Here is a 17,775-nt window from a genome sequence, read left to right as displayed (position 1 = left end):
GAACCTTGTCTTAAGTTAAACCTTGCATATCGTATATGACAGTAATTGCAAGACTGTAATTGCAAGCAGTAATTGTAAAACTAATTTAGAGACTACAGTGAATGTTACTCAGACAACCAATAAGGTGGTGCTGGGGCACAAAATATCAAAATTTTGGTATGTTCTATTGTACTACAGGCTGCACTATCTGTCTCTCTTGGTCATCAGGAGGAAATATACTCATTCCCATGTGACTGGTTATTTGCAAGGCTACTGTACTGCTAATTTATCAGAAGTTAAGTTTTCATTTGGAGTAAAGGATTCAGGTTGAGGAACCACATTTTAAAGGATGATAACATGCTACAAATGGTTATATACTGAAGGCTATAACTTTTCAGCAATGCTTCAGGGCAGTATTTAGTCTCTATAGTAGTAGAACAGTACTATCAGACACCTCTGCACTTTCCACCTCCTCTTTGCCCAAACAAAGACCTCTGCAGTACCTTTGCACTTCTGCACTGATGCTTTTTTCCCCGAACAGTAAGCACAACATGTTTATTATTTAAAATATTTATATACTGTAAAAGATACACTATCCAGCACTTAGTTTAGTGGCAAACTCAGTTATCTGGCATCTACATGATAGGCAGAAATGCTAGTTAAACAACCCACTCATTTTAACAAAGTATCCATTAGGCCAGGGGTCAGCAACCTTAAAAACTCAAAGAGCCATTTGGACACATTTTCTGGAGGAAAAAAAACCTCAGGAGCCACAAAACCCTTTTGACATCTAAAATGAAGATAACACTGCATATATAGTTGTTGTTTTTAATCTTTATGCTCTTATAGGTCCCATTTTTATAATATAGCCCCCTCTTGTAGCTTTTAGTTAGTTTTGTCATACATTCGTGTCCTGTGTTTTCAGACTCCTGGTCCTCTATGGTGTTTTGCCTGATTCCAAGGCCATTCTCTGCCTGGAGAATTATGCCCACTTTAAGCAAATTAGCTCCCCTTCTTTCCCCCAACAAATGACCCTGGTTCTGCCCTGCACTCCTGCTGGACCCCACCTCCAGGGCAGCTCGCCTGTTCAACCTACAGAGGTCCTCTCTCCTGCCAGCAGCCTCCCACCACTACAGCAGCCCCTTGGTCCTCAGCAGGTCTTGGGCACAGCAGCCACACACCAAACTCCAGTGTCTCCAGCAGTCCATTAGTCACAAAGTCAGTCAGAGTATCCAGGGCAGAGTCCAAAGTCAATAAGCCAAGTCACAGTCCAAGGTCAGATTCCAAAGTAAGTCAGTCAGAGTATCCAAATCAATAAGGCAAATCAGTCTCTTCTCCTACCTCCAACCCACACACCCCCTTCCTGCCTCAGGTGCTCCTTATATCCCTGATGGCCCTATTGCCTTCAAGTGGCTGCAGCTGTGCAGCACACTCAGCTGGATGCCCAGGCCTTACCCTTAAAGGGGCCACTGCTGACACCACATCTACCTCCTCACCAGATCTTCCAGGCTTCCAATACATATGGTGGTTATGACATCTGCTTATCTTACATGGATACTAAAGAACTCCCCCCATCTTCCAGAGGCACCCTGCTAGAAGGAAAAAAGGACACAGACTCCAGAGGTGGGGAAGAGAAGAAGGGGGGGCAGCCACAGGCCAGCTTCTGCCCTGCCTGCCTGCCTGCCTGCCCTCCCTCACTCAGGTTGCAACCCTCTCCACACTATCCTGGGAGTAAGCCCCATTGGCTAAAATGGGACTTCTGAGCAGACAAGTTGGTTGGAGCTCTCAGGTTGCAGTCCTCTCCGCACTTTCCTGGGAGGAAGCCTCACTGACTACTTGTGAGTAGACCTGCATAGGAGGGGGCTGAGGCTGCAGCCCTCCACACCTTCCTGGGAGGAAGCCTCTGTGACTACAGTGGGGCTTACTTCTGAGTAGACCTGCACAGGAGGAGGCTGAGGCTACAGCCCTCCACACCTTCCTGGGAGTAGCCCAGGGACTACATTGGGGCTTACTCTTGAACAGACCTGCGCAGGCTCCCACTCACCCGTCCTTGGGCTTGGTCTTGAGCAGGCTTCAAGGCTGCCATCCCAGGCACCCTTTCCTGGGAGCAAGCTTCATCCACTGTAATGGGGCTTACTACTGAGTAGACACACAGGATGTCTCCTCTGCTGTGGAGGAAAAGCCTCTCCTTGCACTGAGTGGGGACCTACTCAAGGAAAGGCAGGCTGCAATGGCTGAGGAGGAGGGCAGCTCAGGATTGGCTGGTGGTCAGCCAGTGAAGGGCCCTGAGCCATTCCAACAGAAAAAGCCAGGAGTCTGCTGGATGCTGATTGGCTGAGCCTGCTGGAGAGTTGGGGAAGGGAAAAACAGGGAGCTTAAGCCTGCAGAGCGGGCAAAATTGAAAAGGGAAACCAATGCGGGGCAGGTGGGGATGAAGGGAGAGGAGGGCAGTGAGCTCAGGGGGTGGAGGAAAGCAGCCTGCCCTCCCAACACAGGTGCCTCCTGTTAACCCCTTTGCCACTTTCACCAGAAGGAGCCGAAGCAGACAGCTGAAAGAGCCACATGCGGCTCTAGAGCCGCAGGTTGCCGACCCCTGAGTTAGGCAAACCGCCTGCCTGCCTAGAGCTCTCTCACTCATTTACCTAACAGGTCTCCAGTCACTCTGCCTTTCCAGTCTCCTTCCTTCCTTCCAGAGGGCCCTCTAGAAGCAGAGATGTTCCACTTCCTTCCATACTAGGGCCTTGTAAGGAAGAAAGTATACAATTTGTTCCCTCAAAGAGGGAAGGAGGGCAGAGAAGCACCATGGAGGGAACCATATTAGGTAAGTAGGGAACAGAGGAAACCCTGGAGGTACTGAAAGCTTCATTAATGAGTACATTTGGGTAACCTGTTTCTTGTGCTTGTTGGATAACAAGGCTTTTACTATATTACTTAAAAGTTCACAAAGCAGTACACATAACTAAATAAGTTTTTCCCTGTTCTGAAACACTTGCAATCTAAAAATGTATGGAAGAAACACCAGCAAACAGTCATTGGACTTGACTTTCCTCCATTTTGATGAGAAGGTAGCTGCAGCCAGAAGTGCTTCTGTCCAGTTTAGGTCGGCACCTGGAACCAGATGTTGCTGTGAAGATTAAACTGCAGGCATTCCATCTAGCAATGTGAGAGGGCATTGCTATGGCTGCATAGGGACCAAGAAAATGAATCTTCATTGTGGCTGCAACGCCACTTCTAGGTGGGAGACAGGGATAACTGGAGGGGGAGTAACGCTTTTGCATTGCTGACACCAGACTATAACAGACCTGCCAGGGCCATGGATGAGGCAGCTTGGACTGGGAGCAGTGGAAGTGAGTGTGATAGCTCCTTTAGAGGGATGTGAAGGGCAAGCCTCAGTGAAAGAGGCTGCAATAGGCTTGGAGGAAAAGGACCAAGGTATAGAAGCTCACCAGCTTTCCTGCTACCCTGGACTATGTCCCTAACACCCCAATGCCACCATTGGGGCCAGCTGTGCCCAAATCTGGAGAAAGAAAACCTGGCTATGATCACACAAGCCTTGATTACACTAAGGTGAATTACTGAAATACACTGTACACAGGGATACCCTTGAAAAATGTATGGAAACTTCAGGTAATCCAAAATGTGGCAGTATTTTAAACACTAGCTGGGGCTGACCACAAAAAAGCATCCAGGAACATCAGCTGGCACAACATGGAGTAGCCACAGTGCTAACCAGGTCTGCTTGATGGGATTGCAGTACCTCAATTCTTTGCAAATTTCACTGGTTGCCAATTTGTTTCCAGACTCAGTTCAAGGAGTGATACATGCCTTTAGTGGTTTGTGGACCTGGATACCATAAGGATATGCCCTTCCAAATGTGCATTCCCATACACTGTCAACAGAGTGGCTGGGCATTCTTGTCCTCAGAAGTGTGACCAACATCAATCAAGAATATCCCATGAGATGACATACTGCTGAGGTTCAAATGGTCTCTACCTTACCCTCCTTCAAGACACTGATTAAAACATAGCTTTTTTGGCTCAGCTTTTGGTGGAGGGTGAGGATTGTAATGGTAATGAAGTAATTAGAATGGCAGTCACTTGGATTTTTGTTGTAATACTGCCTTCATACCTTTTATTATTTTTGCTAGTTTTAGTCAATTAGCAATCTTAGGTTGCCTTTGAGGCAAGAAATTCAAAACATAAAATGTTTTGAAATAAAATAAACAGAGCCTGCTTTCTGAAATTGCAGTTCTATCTGTATTGGCTTCCAATTCATTTAAAATGCTAAATTCAAAGTGCTCATAATTACTTTTCCAGGCTTAAACAGCTTAGGATCAGGTTACTTGAAATTTCTTTCTTTGAAACATCCTTCTTTCCTTCTGTATGATCCTGGCAGTCTAATAATCTGTGCCCCATTACTGTTAGAGTGAGATCTGGCAAGGATGTAAGAGAGGACCTTTCCCAATACAGTGTTCAAAGCAATGAAACTCTTCTTCCCTAGAGATCAGTTTGACCCATTCTCTCATAGTCTTTAAAGACCGGACAACAGATTTTTGTTTTGGCTGACCTGCAGCTTAGATGGCTTTCAAATCTTGTTGCTGCACTATGTCGTGTTACATACCATGTTTTTACTGGTTTTAGCTTATTGCATGATTGTATTTGAATGTGGACACAGTCATCTTGACTGTTTCATTAATAAAATATTTATCCTACCTTTATAATTTCAAATACATAAATACAAACACACATTTGTGATAGGTTAATAATGATTGTTTTTCTAATAGGCCCATTATGCAAAAAAAAATTGTAAAAGCATTCAAAGTAACTGTTAGATGCCAACTTCTTTGTTCCCTGCAAACATGGGCCCATTTTACTCAAGTAGTCCATATGGTTTATACAATGGCTCTGTGTTATAAGAGCCATTAAGAGAGAATCTACTTATTCTAGGATGCAATGCTATGAATTATCCTGTAGCTACTGAAGTTACATATTTGATACAATCGTTACTATATAAAATCTAGTTATAAGCACCACATCAACAAGTTGATTCCCAAAGCACTGGACAGAAAGTTCACCCCTGCAGACATAAAAAAACAGACAGAGCCCTGTTCAATTTTAAGCCATTTGATAAAATGCAAATGAAGTCACTGACAGGATCTTAGCAATAACATTTCTTGAAAATAAATCATTAGGAGCAAAAGACCAGAACTGCTAACCAGGCACAGGATAAGAATATACAGTATTCGTACTCTCATTTATTCTTATTTTTCAGGCTTGCACATGAGTTTTAGTTCCACATTCCGCATTAACATCTACCTGCTTTCTACAACAGCAGTGTAGAAAGCATAGTGCTCAATGAAACTATGCATAGGCATAGTACTCAATGAAACTTAAAGCATGCAGGTATAAGAAGGACAAGCAAAATACCTGCTGGCATGATGACAACCCAACCCTGTTCCTGCAATAGCAATAATGCCTCCCTCATACATTACATGCAACTTAAGCCAAAAGAGAAGTTTGAAGGTTTTTTTCCTCCGAAAATTTAACCATTTTGACTGTTTAACACACATCTTAACAGAGATGTTTTCTTTTGCCTTAGTAAGAAAGTTAAGTTACTAAAAGTTATCAAAAAGTTATGATTACAACCCAACATTTCAAAACATACAAAACCAATAACAAATGTAGAATTGGATAAGGACAAAAACCACTGCCTGTCTTGTAAACACTTACAAGCACATGCAAATAACTGTTTTTATTGAGGATCAAAAAAGTCACAGAAATTAGTCTTGTGGTATTAAGTTCATTTCATTATGTAACACAGGAAGTAATATGTAGCAATCAGTAACAGACAAGGAAATCTGGAATTTCACTCAGTACTGTACCAAGGAGTAGAAACTCCCACTCAGCCCTGTTAAAAGCATACTTCTTCCTTCTTCAAAACACTACATGCATACTTGACACTAGGATTCACCAATCACCACATGGGAACATCATCATAACATACATCCTTCCTAGAAACTTTTCCTAGCATTTCAACAAGCATTATCAAGAAAATGATAATATACAATGCTATATCCTACTTTAAATCATGCAGACCATGTCACACTTAGCAGTCCATGTCACACTGAGCAGAAGCACTTATAACAGGGCAGTGAATGATTGGGTCTTTAAAAGATCCTTAAAACAAACTGCACAGCATTCATTCAAGATTACCTCAGACTTTTTTCCAAATAACTATGTCAGTATAGCCAATGTTTGGCCAAATCAAACATTAACAGTGGGCCTGTATTTAGAGGACTCACCAATCCAGGCCAATACCTAAACCTCAGTACCAATGGCAGTGGAAGTATCAAATGCACCACTGAGGTGGGTGGAGACACCATGGGGGGCACAGGACAGGGCTTTGCCCCAGGGTCCCAGCAACCTAGCACTAGCACCAAGCATGGCTTGTACTTTGCCTTACAAAAGTTCTGTAATTTTATAATAAAAATATTGTGATTCAATTATAAGGAGTAACACATTTCCGTAACATTAACACTATTACAAGGTGACAAGGAAATCACAAACAAGTTATCAACCAAATACAGTATTTACAGAAAAGATGGGAGAAAATGTGCATCACCACCCTGAGTTCCTTGAAGAAAGAACAAGAGAAAGTGTAATAATAATGTCTCTTAACATCAGTATACGCATGAACATTTTATGGTGGAAGGCCTCTAGTGGAATACTGATTGTGTATGTATTACAGAATACCAGGACTCAAGTATGCACATAAGAAAGGTGCACAGAGACTGTACAGTTTGATGCAATCAGTTCAGGAGTTACATATATGAATCCTTCACATTTGATGCTAGGTTCAGGTTCAATTATCTGTATGTAAGCACACACACACACGTTGCAACTCCAGGGGAAAAAAAAAAGATGTACTGTATTAGAGTGTTCACATATATCAATCTAACAGCATGAGATGACAAATACATGTGCAGGACTGAAGGAAGGATTAGTATCACTCCCAATTCTACAGAAACTGCCAGCATACCAAGTCCTTCACAAGTAGTTTCATCTTTTTCTTAGCAGAAGTTATACTATATTAATCATGGACAGCAAGCCTAGTGACACATTACGCATGATGGCAGGTTAATGAATGCACATACACTGTGTGTGTGTGGTGTGTTCGCATGGCAGAGGTGGAGAAGGTGAAAGCTGTGTGTCTGAGGAAGAGCAATTTACTGTTGCTGGGGGGGGGAGAGACAGTGTATGTGAGAGAAAACACAAGGATTGCAAATGGGGCACACCTTCTTCAGTGCTTAGATGTCATGGGCCAGCATTCGTGTCTTATCTATGTTGTGGGCTGGGCCAGCCTGAGCTGGGCAAGGCAGGTGCCTCACCTAAGTACAGGGCTCCCATAACAGGAGGAGAGGAGAGGAAAAGAAAGCATGGGGGGGGGGGAACTGAGCACAGGAAAGGGGAAAAATAATATCTACCTCTTCCTCCTCTCACTTAGGCTATAGTTTTAACCACACTTTCCAGGGAGTAAGCCTCATAGACCATAGTGGGACTTACATGGGATTGGGCTCTACACACTTGCCTGGGAGTAAGCCCCACTGACTATAATAGGACTTACCCCTGAGTAAACATGCATAGAATTAGGCTCTAGGGCTGCAATCCTAACCACTGGGAGGAAGCCCCACTGACTACAATGCGGCTTACCTCCAAGCAAACATGCAGAGGACTGGGCTCTAGGGTTCTGCACAGTTTCCTGGGAGTAAGCCCCACTGACTACATTTCCTGGGAGTAAGCCCCATTGGACTGGGCTCTAGGGCTCTACACAGTTTCCTGGGAGTAAGCCCCATTGAGTGAACGTGCAGAGGACTGGGCTCTAGGGCTGCAATCCCATCTGCAGGGAGTAAGCCCCATTGACTACAATGGGTAGACAACTGCCTCTGAGTAGACACGCAGAGTGGGCTCCAATCCCGGCGCGGACGGGGGGAGGCTGTGGGAGGCAGAGAGCCGCGCGGGGGGGACGGGAGGCCTCACTTACGTGTAGATGATGGACATGAAGTGCATGAGCCACAGCACCACGAAGAGGATCAGCCCGAAGATGGCGAGTCCCTCCAGGGCCAGGTCCAGCACCGCCATTCCCACCTGGTCGAAGGGGGAAGAGAACTCGGCGGGCGGGCGGACGCAGGGACTGCGCGGCCAGCAGCAGCAGCAGGCGAGGCCCCTCCCGCTCCGCTCGCCGGCTGCCCGCACGTCCCCTCACACAGGCGGCGCTCGCCTTGGGCTCCGCTTTGTTTTCCTAGCCGTCCCCTTCGCGCGGCTGGCGGCTGTGGCTGCTGCTGCTCCTCCGCCTCCTCTTCGGCTCCCTGCCTCGCCAGCCGCCGCACCGCGTCGTGTCGCGTCGTCCCTTCCCTGCTGCCGACTCCTGCCCTCGCCCGCCGCTCACTGGCCGGCCGGCAGAGCCCGACGGCCTCCCTTCGCGCTGACAAGCCTCCACACCCCTCCCCCGCCGCTGTCACCCGCTCAGGCCCCTCCCCCGCTCTCGTTTCCCTTACTGAGGAGGACGGCGACCCCCTCCGGGAAGCCCCGCCCCTTACTGCCGACGGCCTCGCGAGGCGGGGGAGGGGGGTGGAGGGAAGCGAGTGCCTTCGGGGGCGGCTGACGAGCGGGTGGCCGCTCACCGTGAACGGGAGGGCGGCCGGCGGCGGTGACGTCATCGATTGGAGGGGGAGGGTCGTGCTGGGCTGCCCCTCACGGGAGGAGAAAGAGGGCAGCGGGTGGGGAGGGGAGGAGACGCCCCTGAGAGCAGGAGGGGCACTGGCAGCGCTGCGGGCGGGAAGGAAGCAGCGAGTCTCCTCGTCGTTCCAAAACTGCTACCCACCACAGTGACCCCCCCCCTGCCACCACACGCGGCTACGGAAACCCACCCCCGCCTCCGTCATGGAACCCACCTCACAGCCCAGCCCTGCGCTTGTCTACTCAGAAGTAAGTCCCATTGTGTGCAATGGGACTTACTCCCAGGAAAGGATGGATGGGATGGCACCCTGAGGAGCCCACTCTTATGCATGTCTAATCAGAAGTAAGTCCCATTGTGTGCAATGGGACTTCTGCTGCCGCCTCAGTTAGAGCCCAGTCCTGTGCTTTCCTACTTAGAAATAAGTTCCATTATAGTCAATGGAATTACTTCCCTGGGAGTAAGCCCCATTGACTGTAATGGGACTTACTTCTGAATAGACACGCATAGGGTCGGGCATTTAAAAGCATAGCCCGCTCCAAACTTCACAAAAGGTGCCAGTTAAATCCTCCACACTGTGCAGATTCCCTCTTTAGTTACATAGTGGCTACTGTGGCAGGAAGACCCTCTGTCCTCTGCAATGGAAACTTTTCCCTCCCTCTCTCCTGCTAGGTGGAGAACAAGAATGTTACACTGATACTGTTAAGGTTACTGATGACTATGAAACACTCTCTGCTTGAGCTCAATAATGTGTTCTTGTTCATGCCTCCTGGTGTCTTTGACCAAGGAACAATTCTGGCATCCATCAAGGTTGTGGTGATCTAGACCCGTGGTTCCCAAACTTTGTAGCAGCGGGCCCCCACTTTTAAAAATGACACTCTCTTGAAGATATTTTCAACCACTGTGCCATGGCACACTGGTGTGCCATGAATGGTCCCCAGGTGTGCTGTGGGAATTTGTGAGAGGGTCATTTATTAGTAGGGCCAATGGGGTTGTGAGCCCCCCACTGGCAGCACAGTATGCCTTGTCAATGGTCAAAAAACTGATAGTGTGCCTTGACCATTCTAGTGCCTTGCTAGTGGGCTATGTGATGAAAAAGGTTGAAAATCACTGCTTATTGGGACCCTTCTAGGTTTACCAGACTTTTAAAAAATCTAAAAAAAATATTTTTACTTCTACACATAATATGAACCAAAAAAAGAGATGCTCCAACATCCCTATATTTACACACACTTATAAACAACAGGAAGTCTTTGCAGGGCAGTTCTGATTTTTGAAAAGCCCCAGGGTTTCAGGCAATTTGTTACCTGATCCTTCCACCATCTGTGTTTTTGTTGGAGGCTCTGCTCAGCTGCTATGGGACCCACCAAAAATCAGGTTGTGACCCACCACTGGGTTCTGACCCACAGTTTGGGAACCATTTATCTAGACAGATTTGCATAAACCTGTTTACACTGGTGCATTGAAGTCACCCAGTTGTGCTCAAGCAGTGTTTTTCAACCTGTGGGTTGGGACCCCAGTAGGGTCGTGAAACATCATTTTGGGGGTTGCACCAACCTTTCACAGCCTGTGCAAGAGAGGGTTTGGATCCAGTCTAATAACGGTACTGCCTTATCAAAACTGAGTTCTTTGTATAATCCTACACAGTCTCTTCTCACTATCTTGCCCCACAGCTCCTTAATACCAGCCCTGATCAGGCTGCTACCACACAGGATTGTTGTGAAGATACAAGAGGTAGGGGAAATGGGACAGGAAGGGGTGGGAGTGGGCAGTGATGGGAGCAAATCAGGTCCCAGGAGGGGGACAGGATTGGTGGTGGGTCCCCAGTCTCATGATTGATTGATTGATTGGGGTCACAGCACAAAAAAGATTGAAAACCACTGTGCTTGCACAACCAGAGAGGTTAGTGCAGCAAAAGGCATTTATACAAATGGCTTCTTGTTGGCATCCTTCAGTCTTGGAAGACTATGGTATTGTGCTCTGAATAGTGTTCTGGAAAAGAGTGTCCTCTCCAGTGCGCAAAGCCTGGGTAAAGTAGATCTGGAGGATAGACTGTTTCCCATGCAGCCAATCCCCCCTCTCCACATCGCTGAAATGGTCCAATGGAAAGGTAGAAGCCAATACGGTTGGTTCCAGCGGCGTCGCAGGAGTTGCCAGAACGTGACAGTGTTCAGCCATGAACTGCCTCAGGGATTCCGACTCCGGATTTTGCCTCGAGGTTGACTCCTGAAGCCTTTTCCATAACTGGATGTAGCCACAAGGCAGTGGAGGTTTGGGATCAGAGTTTTCCTTCTCTCAGATGAGCTGCCTTCCCAGTCTGATGAGTCCCATCTACCCGGTGGCTGTTTAGTTGCCTCTTACAACACATACAGCCAAACCGAGGGCCTATTCTTATCCCCAGCCCCCAGGGGAAATGGCAGAAGTGGGTGAAGGGGGTGGGATACAGAGAAATGGAAAGAAAGGTACTCAGGTTAGCAACCTATCCAGCATTTAGTTTTAGAATGTTCCCCATTTTTTAATCAAAATTATGGGGGGGGGGGCTTACAATAGTAATACAAAACAACTTCAGAGTCCCTTTTTCCTCTAGTGGAGAACAGAAACCAGGAAATATATCCACTCATTTTTCCAGGACCCAGATATCTGCTGCTAGAGTAAAGTTCTTTCAAGTACGGCAGGGGAAGCAAGTTCGCTATAGCTGTTCTCTGGTTTCATGGTGAGGACCAGGCCCAGCAGGATCAGGCCAAAAGTCCATCTAGACCAGGGGTAGGCAACCTTAAACACTCAAAGAGCCATTTGGACCCGTTTTCCAGAGAACAGAAAACCTCAGGACCCACAAAACCCTTTTGATATCTAAAATGAAGATAACACTGCATATATAGTTTTTTTTACCTTTATGCTATGTATAAAAAAACTATAGTGTGTTGCATTTTTGAAATGAATGAACTGCTACAGAGAAAACAAAAAACTATGTATAAAAAAACTCAGCGGCAGTGGCCACAGCCAGCCCGAGGTACATCTGCCCATTGAGCGGGTGAGGGGCCCTAGGGGGCCGGCGGGGGAGCACTGCTGGGTGCTGCTGCAGCTGCTGCTTGCCCTGCTGGAGCGCAGGCTCCCTCCCGGATGCTCCAGCGAAGGGGCCGCCGACCCCGCCGCCGGGCTGGGAGGAGGCGGAGGTGAAGGGCACCCCCGGGCCGGCCAGGCTGAGCTTCAGTGCCACGTGCTTGGGCTTGAAGGGGGCCGCCGCTGCCGGATCCGCAGCACCCGGGTCCCCGGGGTGGGCAAGGGGGGAGCCCCCGACACCGCTGCCCCCATGCAGTGTGGCCAGGCACAGTCCGGGGCTCCTCTTGCAGCTCAGCGCAGGCTCCATGCCTGGGCACTGCCCATCCAGCCGGGCTGGGGCCGGGGCCTGGGCCCAGGCCGGCCCCGCAGGGCTGCGGCATTCCTGCCCCTGCCCGTCGCCGACCCCAGTACGGCTGCCTTGCCCAACATGGAGCGCCGGAGCAGCAACTCTTTAACTTCTTTTGTCTGCCGCGCGCTCCGACGCCGCTGCTGCCTCCATCCTCTCTGTCTGGCCTCCAGCAATTGGCAGAGCTTGGCACATTTGAGCTGTGCGGCTGGGAACCCCAGGCCGGGACCGTGCGCAGGTGGGATTGGAGGGACGCCAATGATTGGCAGGGGCCGCGCCGCATGATTGGCTCCCATTCAGGCAGGGTGCCGAGTGGGGAACTGCCCTTGCACTCCTGCTTGCCTGCCTGCCTGGGTTTGCTCCTTCCTTCCCTCCCCCTCCTCCATGCGTGCCCTCCCCACCAAAAGAGAGGCGTTCTGTCACTCCCTTTGCCACTTTCACCCAGACTCCAGAGCCGCAGCAGACAGCTGAAAGAGACGCATGCGGTTCTGGAGCCGTGGGTTGCAGACCCCTGATCTAGACTAACATCCACTTTCCTACAGTGGCCTACCAGTTGCCTCTGTAAAGCCCTCAAGCAAGAGAGAAAAACTTACTTCTTTCCCACCATTGCTCCCATGCAACTGGTATTCAGAGATATACTGTAATTGAACCTGGAGGAAGTGCATAGCCATTATAGACTGAACCGGCAACTGGTATTCTGCAACTCCCTTGCAACTGGTATGTAGAAGTATATATGCTTTGAACATGGAGGTATCGATAATAGACTCCCATGAATTTGTTGCAAGTCATCCAGCTAGAGGCCATTACCACAACTGGAGATCACACATTCCATTGACTAATTATGTACAGTACTGTATGAAGAAGTACCTCCTGTGCCTACCCCGACTTCCCTATCAATCACTTACATTACATTAGTGTAATTACATGACATACCTGCTCTCTGCCCACCCCCCTGGCCCTGATTGTCGCTTCATTCACCCAACCCCAGCCACTGTCACTGGCTTCGGTTGGTAGCAAGGTAGCTGGGTCTGGGGGCAAGCCTCCACCACTACCACCATTCACAGCAGCACTCTCAAAATGGCCACAAATTGTTCAGCTGTTGTTACAGGCAATGCAGCCCTAGTTAGGATTGGGCTGCTACTCTCATAGAAGGAGTCATAGGGCACCCTCTGTCAATTTACCAGCACCCCCAGCCTGTCACTTGAAGCAACTATTTTAGCTGATTCCAGGTGTAAACCACCCCTGGTTCCAAAGTCAAGTGTTTTATTTAAACTTTTAATAAACTATGTACATTTCGATCCTTTGTCTCCCTGGTCCATATTCATGGGTAATTAAATGGATTGTCACATCTCTTCACCCTGAAGATGCAACTTGGGTATTTTTTTTAATAATACCCTTTGAGTTCAATGCTATCCTGGCAGAGGTGTTTTTCCCAGATGAACCTTCTCTTGGTCCCTGTAACCTGGGATGTTGGCAGTAGACACAAACTACAATTATTTTTTTCCCCTGTTCAGTTGCTGGTGCAGTAAGGGAAAGCAGAGAGCACAAAGGGGTCCATGCACACTGACCACTAGTCACTTGGTTACCCTTGGTCACCCTTTCCCCTGGGGATCCCCTTTTCCTGACAATGTGGTAGGGGTGGGTTTTAATACCCAACGATCACTGTGTAATCTGTGGCACAGTTACTTTTGTTTTAATTTTTGATTGTTTGGCTTTGGGAGAAGCTTCCTCAAATGTATGAAATGGCTTAGTTTGGCAATAAGCAGCTGGAGTGAAGGGCAAACTGTCTTTTTGTTTATTTCTTCTCTCTTGGCATCATCTGAATAGATGGAGCAGTACTCTGTGCATGCTCTTGTGAGGCAGCAAGATCACATTATAAGCTCCAGCACAAACTAGAGGGTGGGCTCAGAAAAACACCACTCCAGAACCTGGCTTGAGTGATTCAAGCCCTCCTGCAGCAGTTAGCTCCTCAGCTGGAGCACCAGCATTGGCAGAGAGAGCCTAGTGAGGGTTGAACAAATGCAGTTCTAACTTGAACTGAGACAAATGGAGCTGGAGGCAGATCTGGAGTCAAAAAAGTTGATAGCAGAAAATGAGAGGGGAAAGTGCCTGGCACTGGAGGCTTCTGGGGCCCATGAGGATGAGCAGGAACACATCAACCTCAGACCACTCCTACACCCATCTTAGCAAACTCAAAAAAATTCCCTGTGTTTTGTGGGGGGAGAGGGTACAGAGACATTCATGGCCAATTTCAACAGGCCTGCATTATTCTGGCATCCCTGAGAGTGACTCCATGAAAACTCTGAGATTCCAGTTAAGTGGTACCATCACACCACTACTTTTATGTTAAGTTCTTATCCCACTTTTTCATGCTTTGGTTGTTCCTATACTTGAATAGTTTGATTTTTTTAAAAAATACATTGCTCATTTCTACTGTTACAGATTGAGGAACTCCCTCTTTCTTTCCCTTTACCTGCCATATGCATGAAGTAGGTTGCTTCCTGCATCCCAACTTTTTTCAGTCACCCATTTACCAAAGCTAACATTGTTCAATACTGTACCATTCTTTACCATATTATTAACTAATTAACTTTGTTTTAATTTAACAAGGACTATAAAAATATGTCCCAAATCCAACAGATTATGAATGAGAAAAAAAACCAAATTAACCAATTGCAAAGTGAATCTGTTTCTTAATTTAATCACAGAGTTTATTAATTACAAAACAAATTAGTTACACAATTTCCCTGTCACATAATGAATATATTACCTAAGAGCTTATTTCAAATTAGTCAGCTTCCTTCCACATGGAAGGAGAAAAACCCAAAAGGTTTCTTAGATCAAAAGGAAAAATTATTCAGCAATTAAGTGCAACACACAGTATGGAGGCCAATCAAGACAATTCAAACATTGCAAAGTTCCATTCTGAGTAACAATGTTCATTCATTAGTTTCAAACAGGTAGCTTTCCACAATAATCCTGGACTAATAACTTGCTTACTAAAGATGAGGAGGGGAAACTGTTTAAACATTTCTACAGTTAACATTCAGCTTCCTTCAACAGATATTAAGAGGTGGTAATGAAAAAAAAACAAACTTGTCTATCTGCCCACTTCAGAGGATTAATTACTACAAGAACTCTTTTGTGTGTGCATCTCTGGCTCCACCCCTGGCTGCTCCCAGTATTGATATAGCTAGGGGCTGGAAATCCCTTTGCATGCAGCAGACAACTGGCAACTGGTGACCTCTTCTCTGTGTTTCAGTTGCTGCTTGCTGCCTTACCTGCTTGCTGCCTGTCCCTAGCTCAGTTCTAATGAGGCAACTTATTTTACTGGTAAACCTCAGGCTTCTGAGAATCGACAAGAAGTGGGATGGACAGCATTTGTTAGCTATTGCTAATGGTGATATAGAACTGGAAGTTTTCTTGTGTACTGTAAGACTTAAACTGGGTCCCTCTTTCCAAGTTTCACTGCCACTAGACTGATGGCTTACTGATCTTAGTTCTATGGAAGCACCTCTTTCTAGTGAAGCGTCCTGTTTTCACCCTTTCTGGTGTTTGGAATGGCTTTTGTCCTGATGTAAAATCAAATCTACATAAACCAATGGAATTTCCAGTGGAAAAATCTAAACCATAAACCCCTAATGCCTTGCTTGCTTGAGGACATATTTGCCTGGTGGTTTAAAAGGGTAGCAGGTACACATCCAGTATGAATCTAAGGCCCCAGTCCTAAATAAGTTTTCCACTGGCAAATGTGAGTTCTGCTGGGCGAAGTGCCAATCTGACAATGGTCATGATGAACTGCCGGCACATGCAATGAGGCAACCAGCATACATGACTGGTGGATGCGCTGAAAGGCCGGCAGAGAGGCCTCCTGCTGGGCAGCGCCAGTTAGTTGTTGCTGGGGAAAAGCAGTGGGAGGCAAAGGGTGGGAAGGAGGAGAAATGGAGGAATATCTGGATGGAGAGGGGGTGAGCAGGAGGCAGAAAAGGATAGGGAGAAGATGGGTCCCAGAGGCTCTGGCATGTGCCAGGATCCTATCCCCATTCCCTCTCCTTTTCCCTCTCCCTTATTCCCCTTGGTTTTGAACCAGAAAAATGGCTGCTGCAGATCTAAGGAGACCCGTTCAGGTCACAGTGGCTTGAAAGTTCCCTTACCATGAGGAGACCTCCATAACTGCCCTCCCCCAACCACAGGATAATAACAACAACAACAACAACAACAACAGGTATTTATATACCACCTTTCTTGGTCTTTATTCAAGACTTTATTCAAGGCAGTTTACATAGGCAGGCTTTATTAAATCCCTTATTAAATAGGGATTTTTACAATTTGAAAGAAGGTTCTTTCTTTCAAGAACGACTACATTCAAGGTGTTTCATTCCGATCTGGCTTCACATTCTGGCCTCCATCCTCCCACGCTCAGAGCAGATGGAATTGCTCGGCTTCAGCTTGTCAGCTGCTCCAAGGTTGCACGGTGCCGGTGGCCTCGAACTGGCGACCTTGTGGATGTTATCTTCAGGCAGACAGAGGCTCTACCCTCTAGACCAGACCTCCTGCCCTCTAGAGTAGACCACCTGCCCGCATGCACTCCACTGGCCCAGTTGCATTGGGGGGGGGGGTTAATTAGGATTGGGCTCTCTTTTACATAGATATTCTATTTTATCTGATGCTTATCTTCTGACTGGATCTGCTCCAGTGGCGTCACTAGGATTCATGTCACCTGATGCAGGAGGCCTGTGTGTCACCCCATGCAGTGGGCGGGGCAACGCCCGAGGTGGTGGGCGTGGTGATGTACCATCACCCTGCCCCCACTGGTTTTTCAGCTGTACCTTTTGTTAGAACACAGATATTTCAATGTGGTTTGTTTCATTGCATTCTGCATGAAATTACACATTGATTGATATATAACATGATGGTATTATTCCTCCAAATTCTGATTGTAGTGATTTTGAAAACTTGTAGTCACACACACACACCCCGTGTCAACTTACTAACACCTTATTGCAGCAGTTCTCAATCTTTTAGCACCGGGACCCATTTTTTAGAATGACAATCTATCCAGGACCCATTGGAAGTGATGTCATGGCCTGAAGTTATATCATCAGGCAAATTAAAATAAATAATTATAAATAATGAAATTAAAATAAAAGAAATAATTAAATAAGAGGGAGCCAGTCCTGTTCCACCAAGTGAATCTACTCTGAAGTAAGTCCTAATGTGGTCAATGGGGCTTACTCTCAGGAATGTGTGGGTAGAATTGCAGCCTGTGAGCATGTCTACTCAGCCTATGCATTTCTACTCAGAAGTAAGTCCCATAGTGGTCAATGGGACTTACTCTCAGGAAAGTGTGGGTAGCATTGCAGCCTGTGAGCCAAATCCTATGCATATCTACTCAGAAATAAGTCCCATAGTGGTCAATGGAGCTGACTCTGTGGTCTGCCTGCAATAACACCCCCCAAAAAGAATCAGTGAGATTTCCAGCCCTCCCGGTGCCCAGTTTAAAGTTCTTCTATTTCAGGCATATCAAGATAAAGACCCACCAAGTGCAAAACAGAAAACTTTCCCCTTACCAGTTGAAGCCTTTTTTTTGTCCTTTTTAGGGGGGGGGGGGGGCTGCCTTCTGGAGCAGCCTTATAGAGCAGCTCCATCAGATTGGG

At 47.0% G+C, this 17,775-nt stretch overlaps 1 protein-coding gene across 1 annotated transcript in view; it reads right to left on the bottom strand.

Annotated features, from left to right (window-relative positions):
* Window positions 1–8,442, bottom strand: part of UGCG (UDP-glucose ceramide glucosyltransferase) — a 51,125-nt gene extending 42,683 nt beyond the window's left edge. The window contains exon 1 of the mRNA XM_066615122.1: window positions 8,020–8,442. Within this exon, the coding sequence (XP_066471219.1) occupies window positions 8,020–8,117 (98 nt within the window). The 5' untranslated portion in view covers window positions 8,118–8,442. The remainder of the gene's footprint in view (window positions 1–8,019) is intronic.
* Between the last annotated feature and the right edge of the window lie 9,333 nt (window positions 8,443–17,775).

Source organism: Tiliqua scincoides, chromosome 2, assembly GCF_035046505.1.
Source record: "Tiliqua scincoides isolate rTilSci1 chromosome 2, rTilSci1.hap2, whole genome shotgun sequence".
Taxonomy (NCBI): domain Eukaryota; kingdom Metazoa; phylum Chordata; class Lepidosauria; order Squamata; family Scincidae; genus Tiliqua; species Tiliqua scincoides.
The sequence above is the reverse complement of the archived record's forward strand: the minus strand, read 5'-3'. Positions and strand labels throughout refer to the sequence as shown.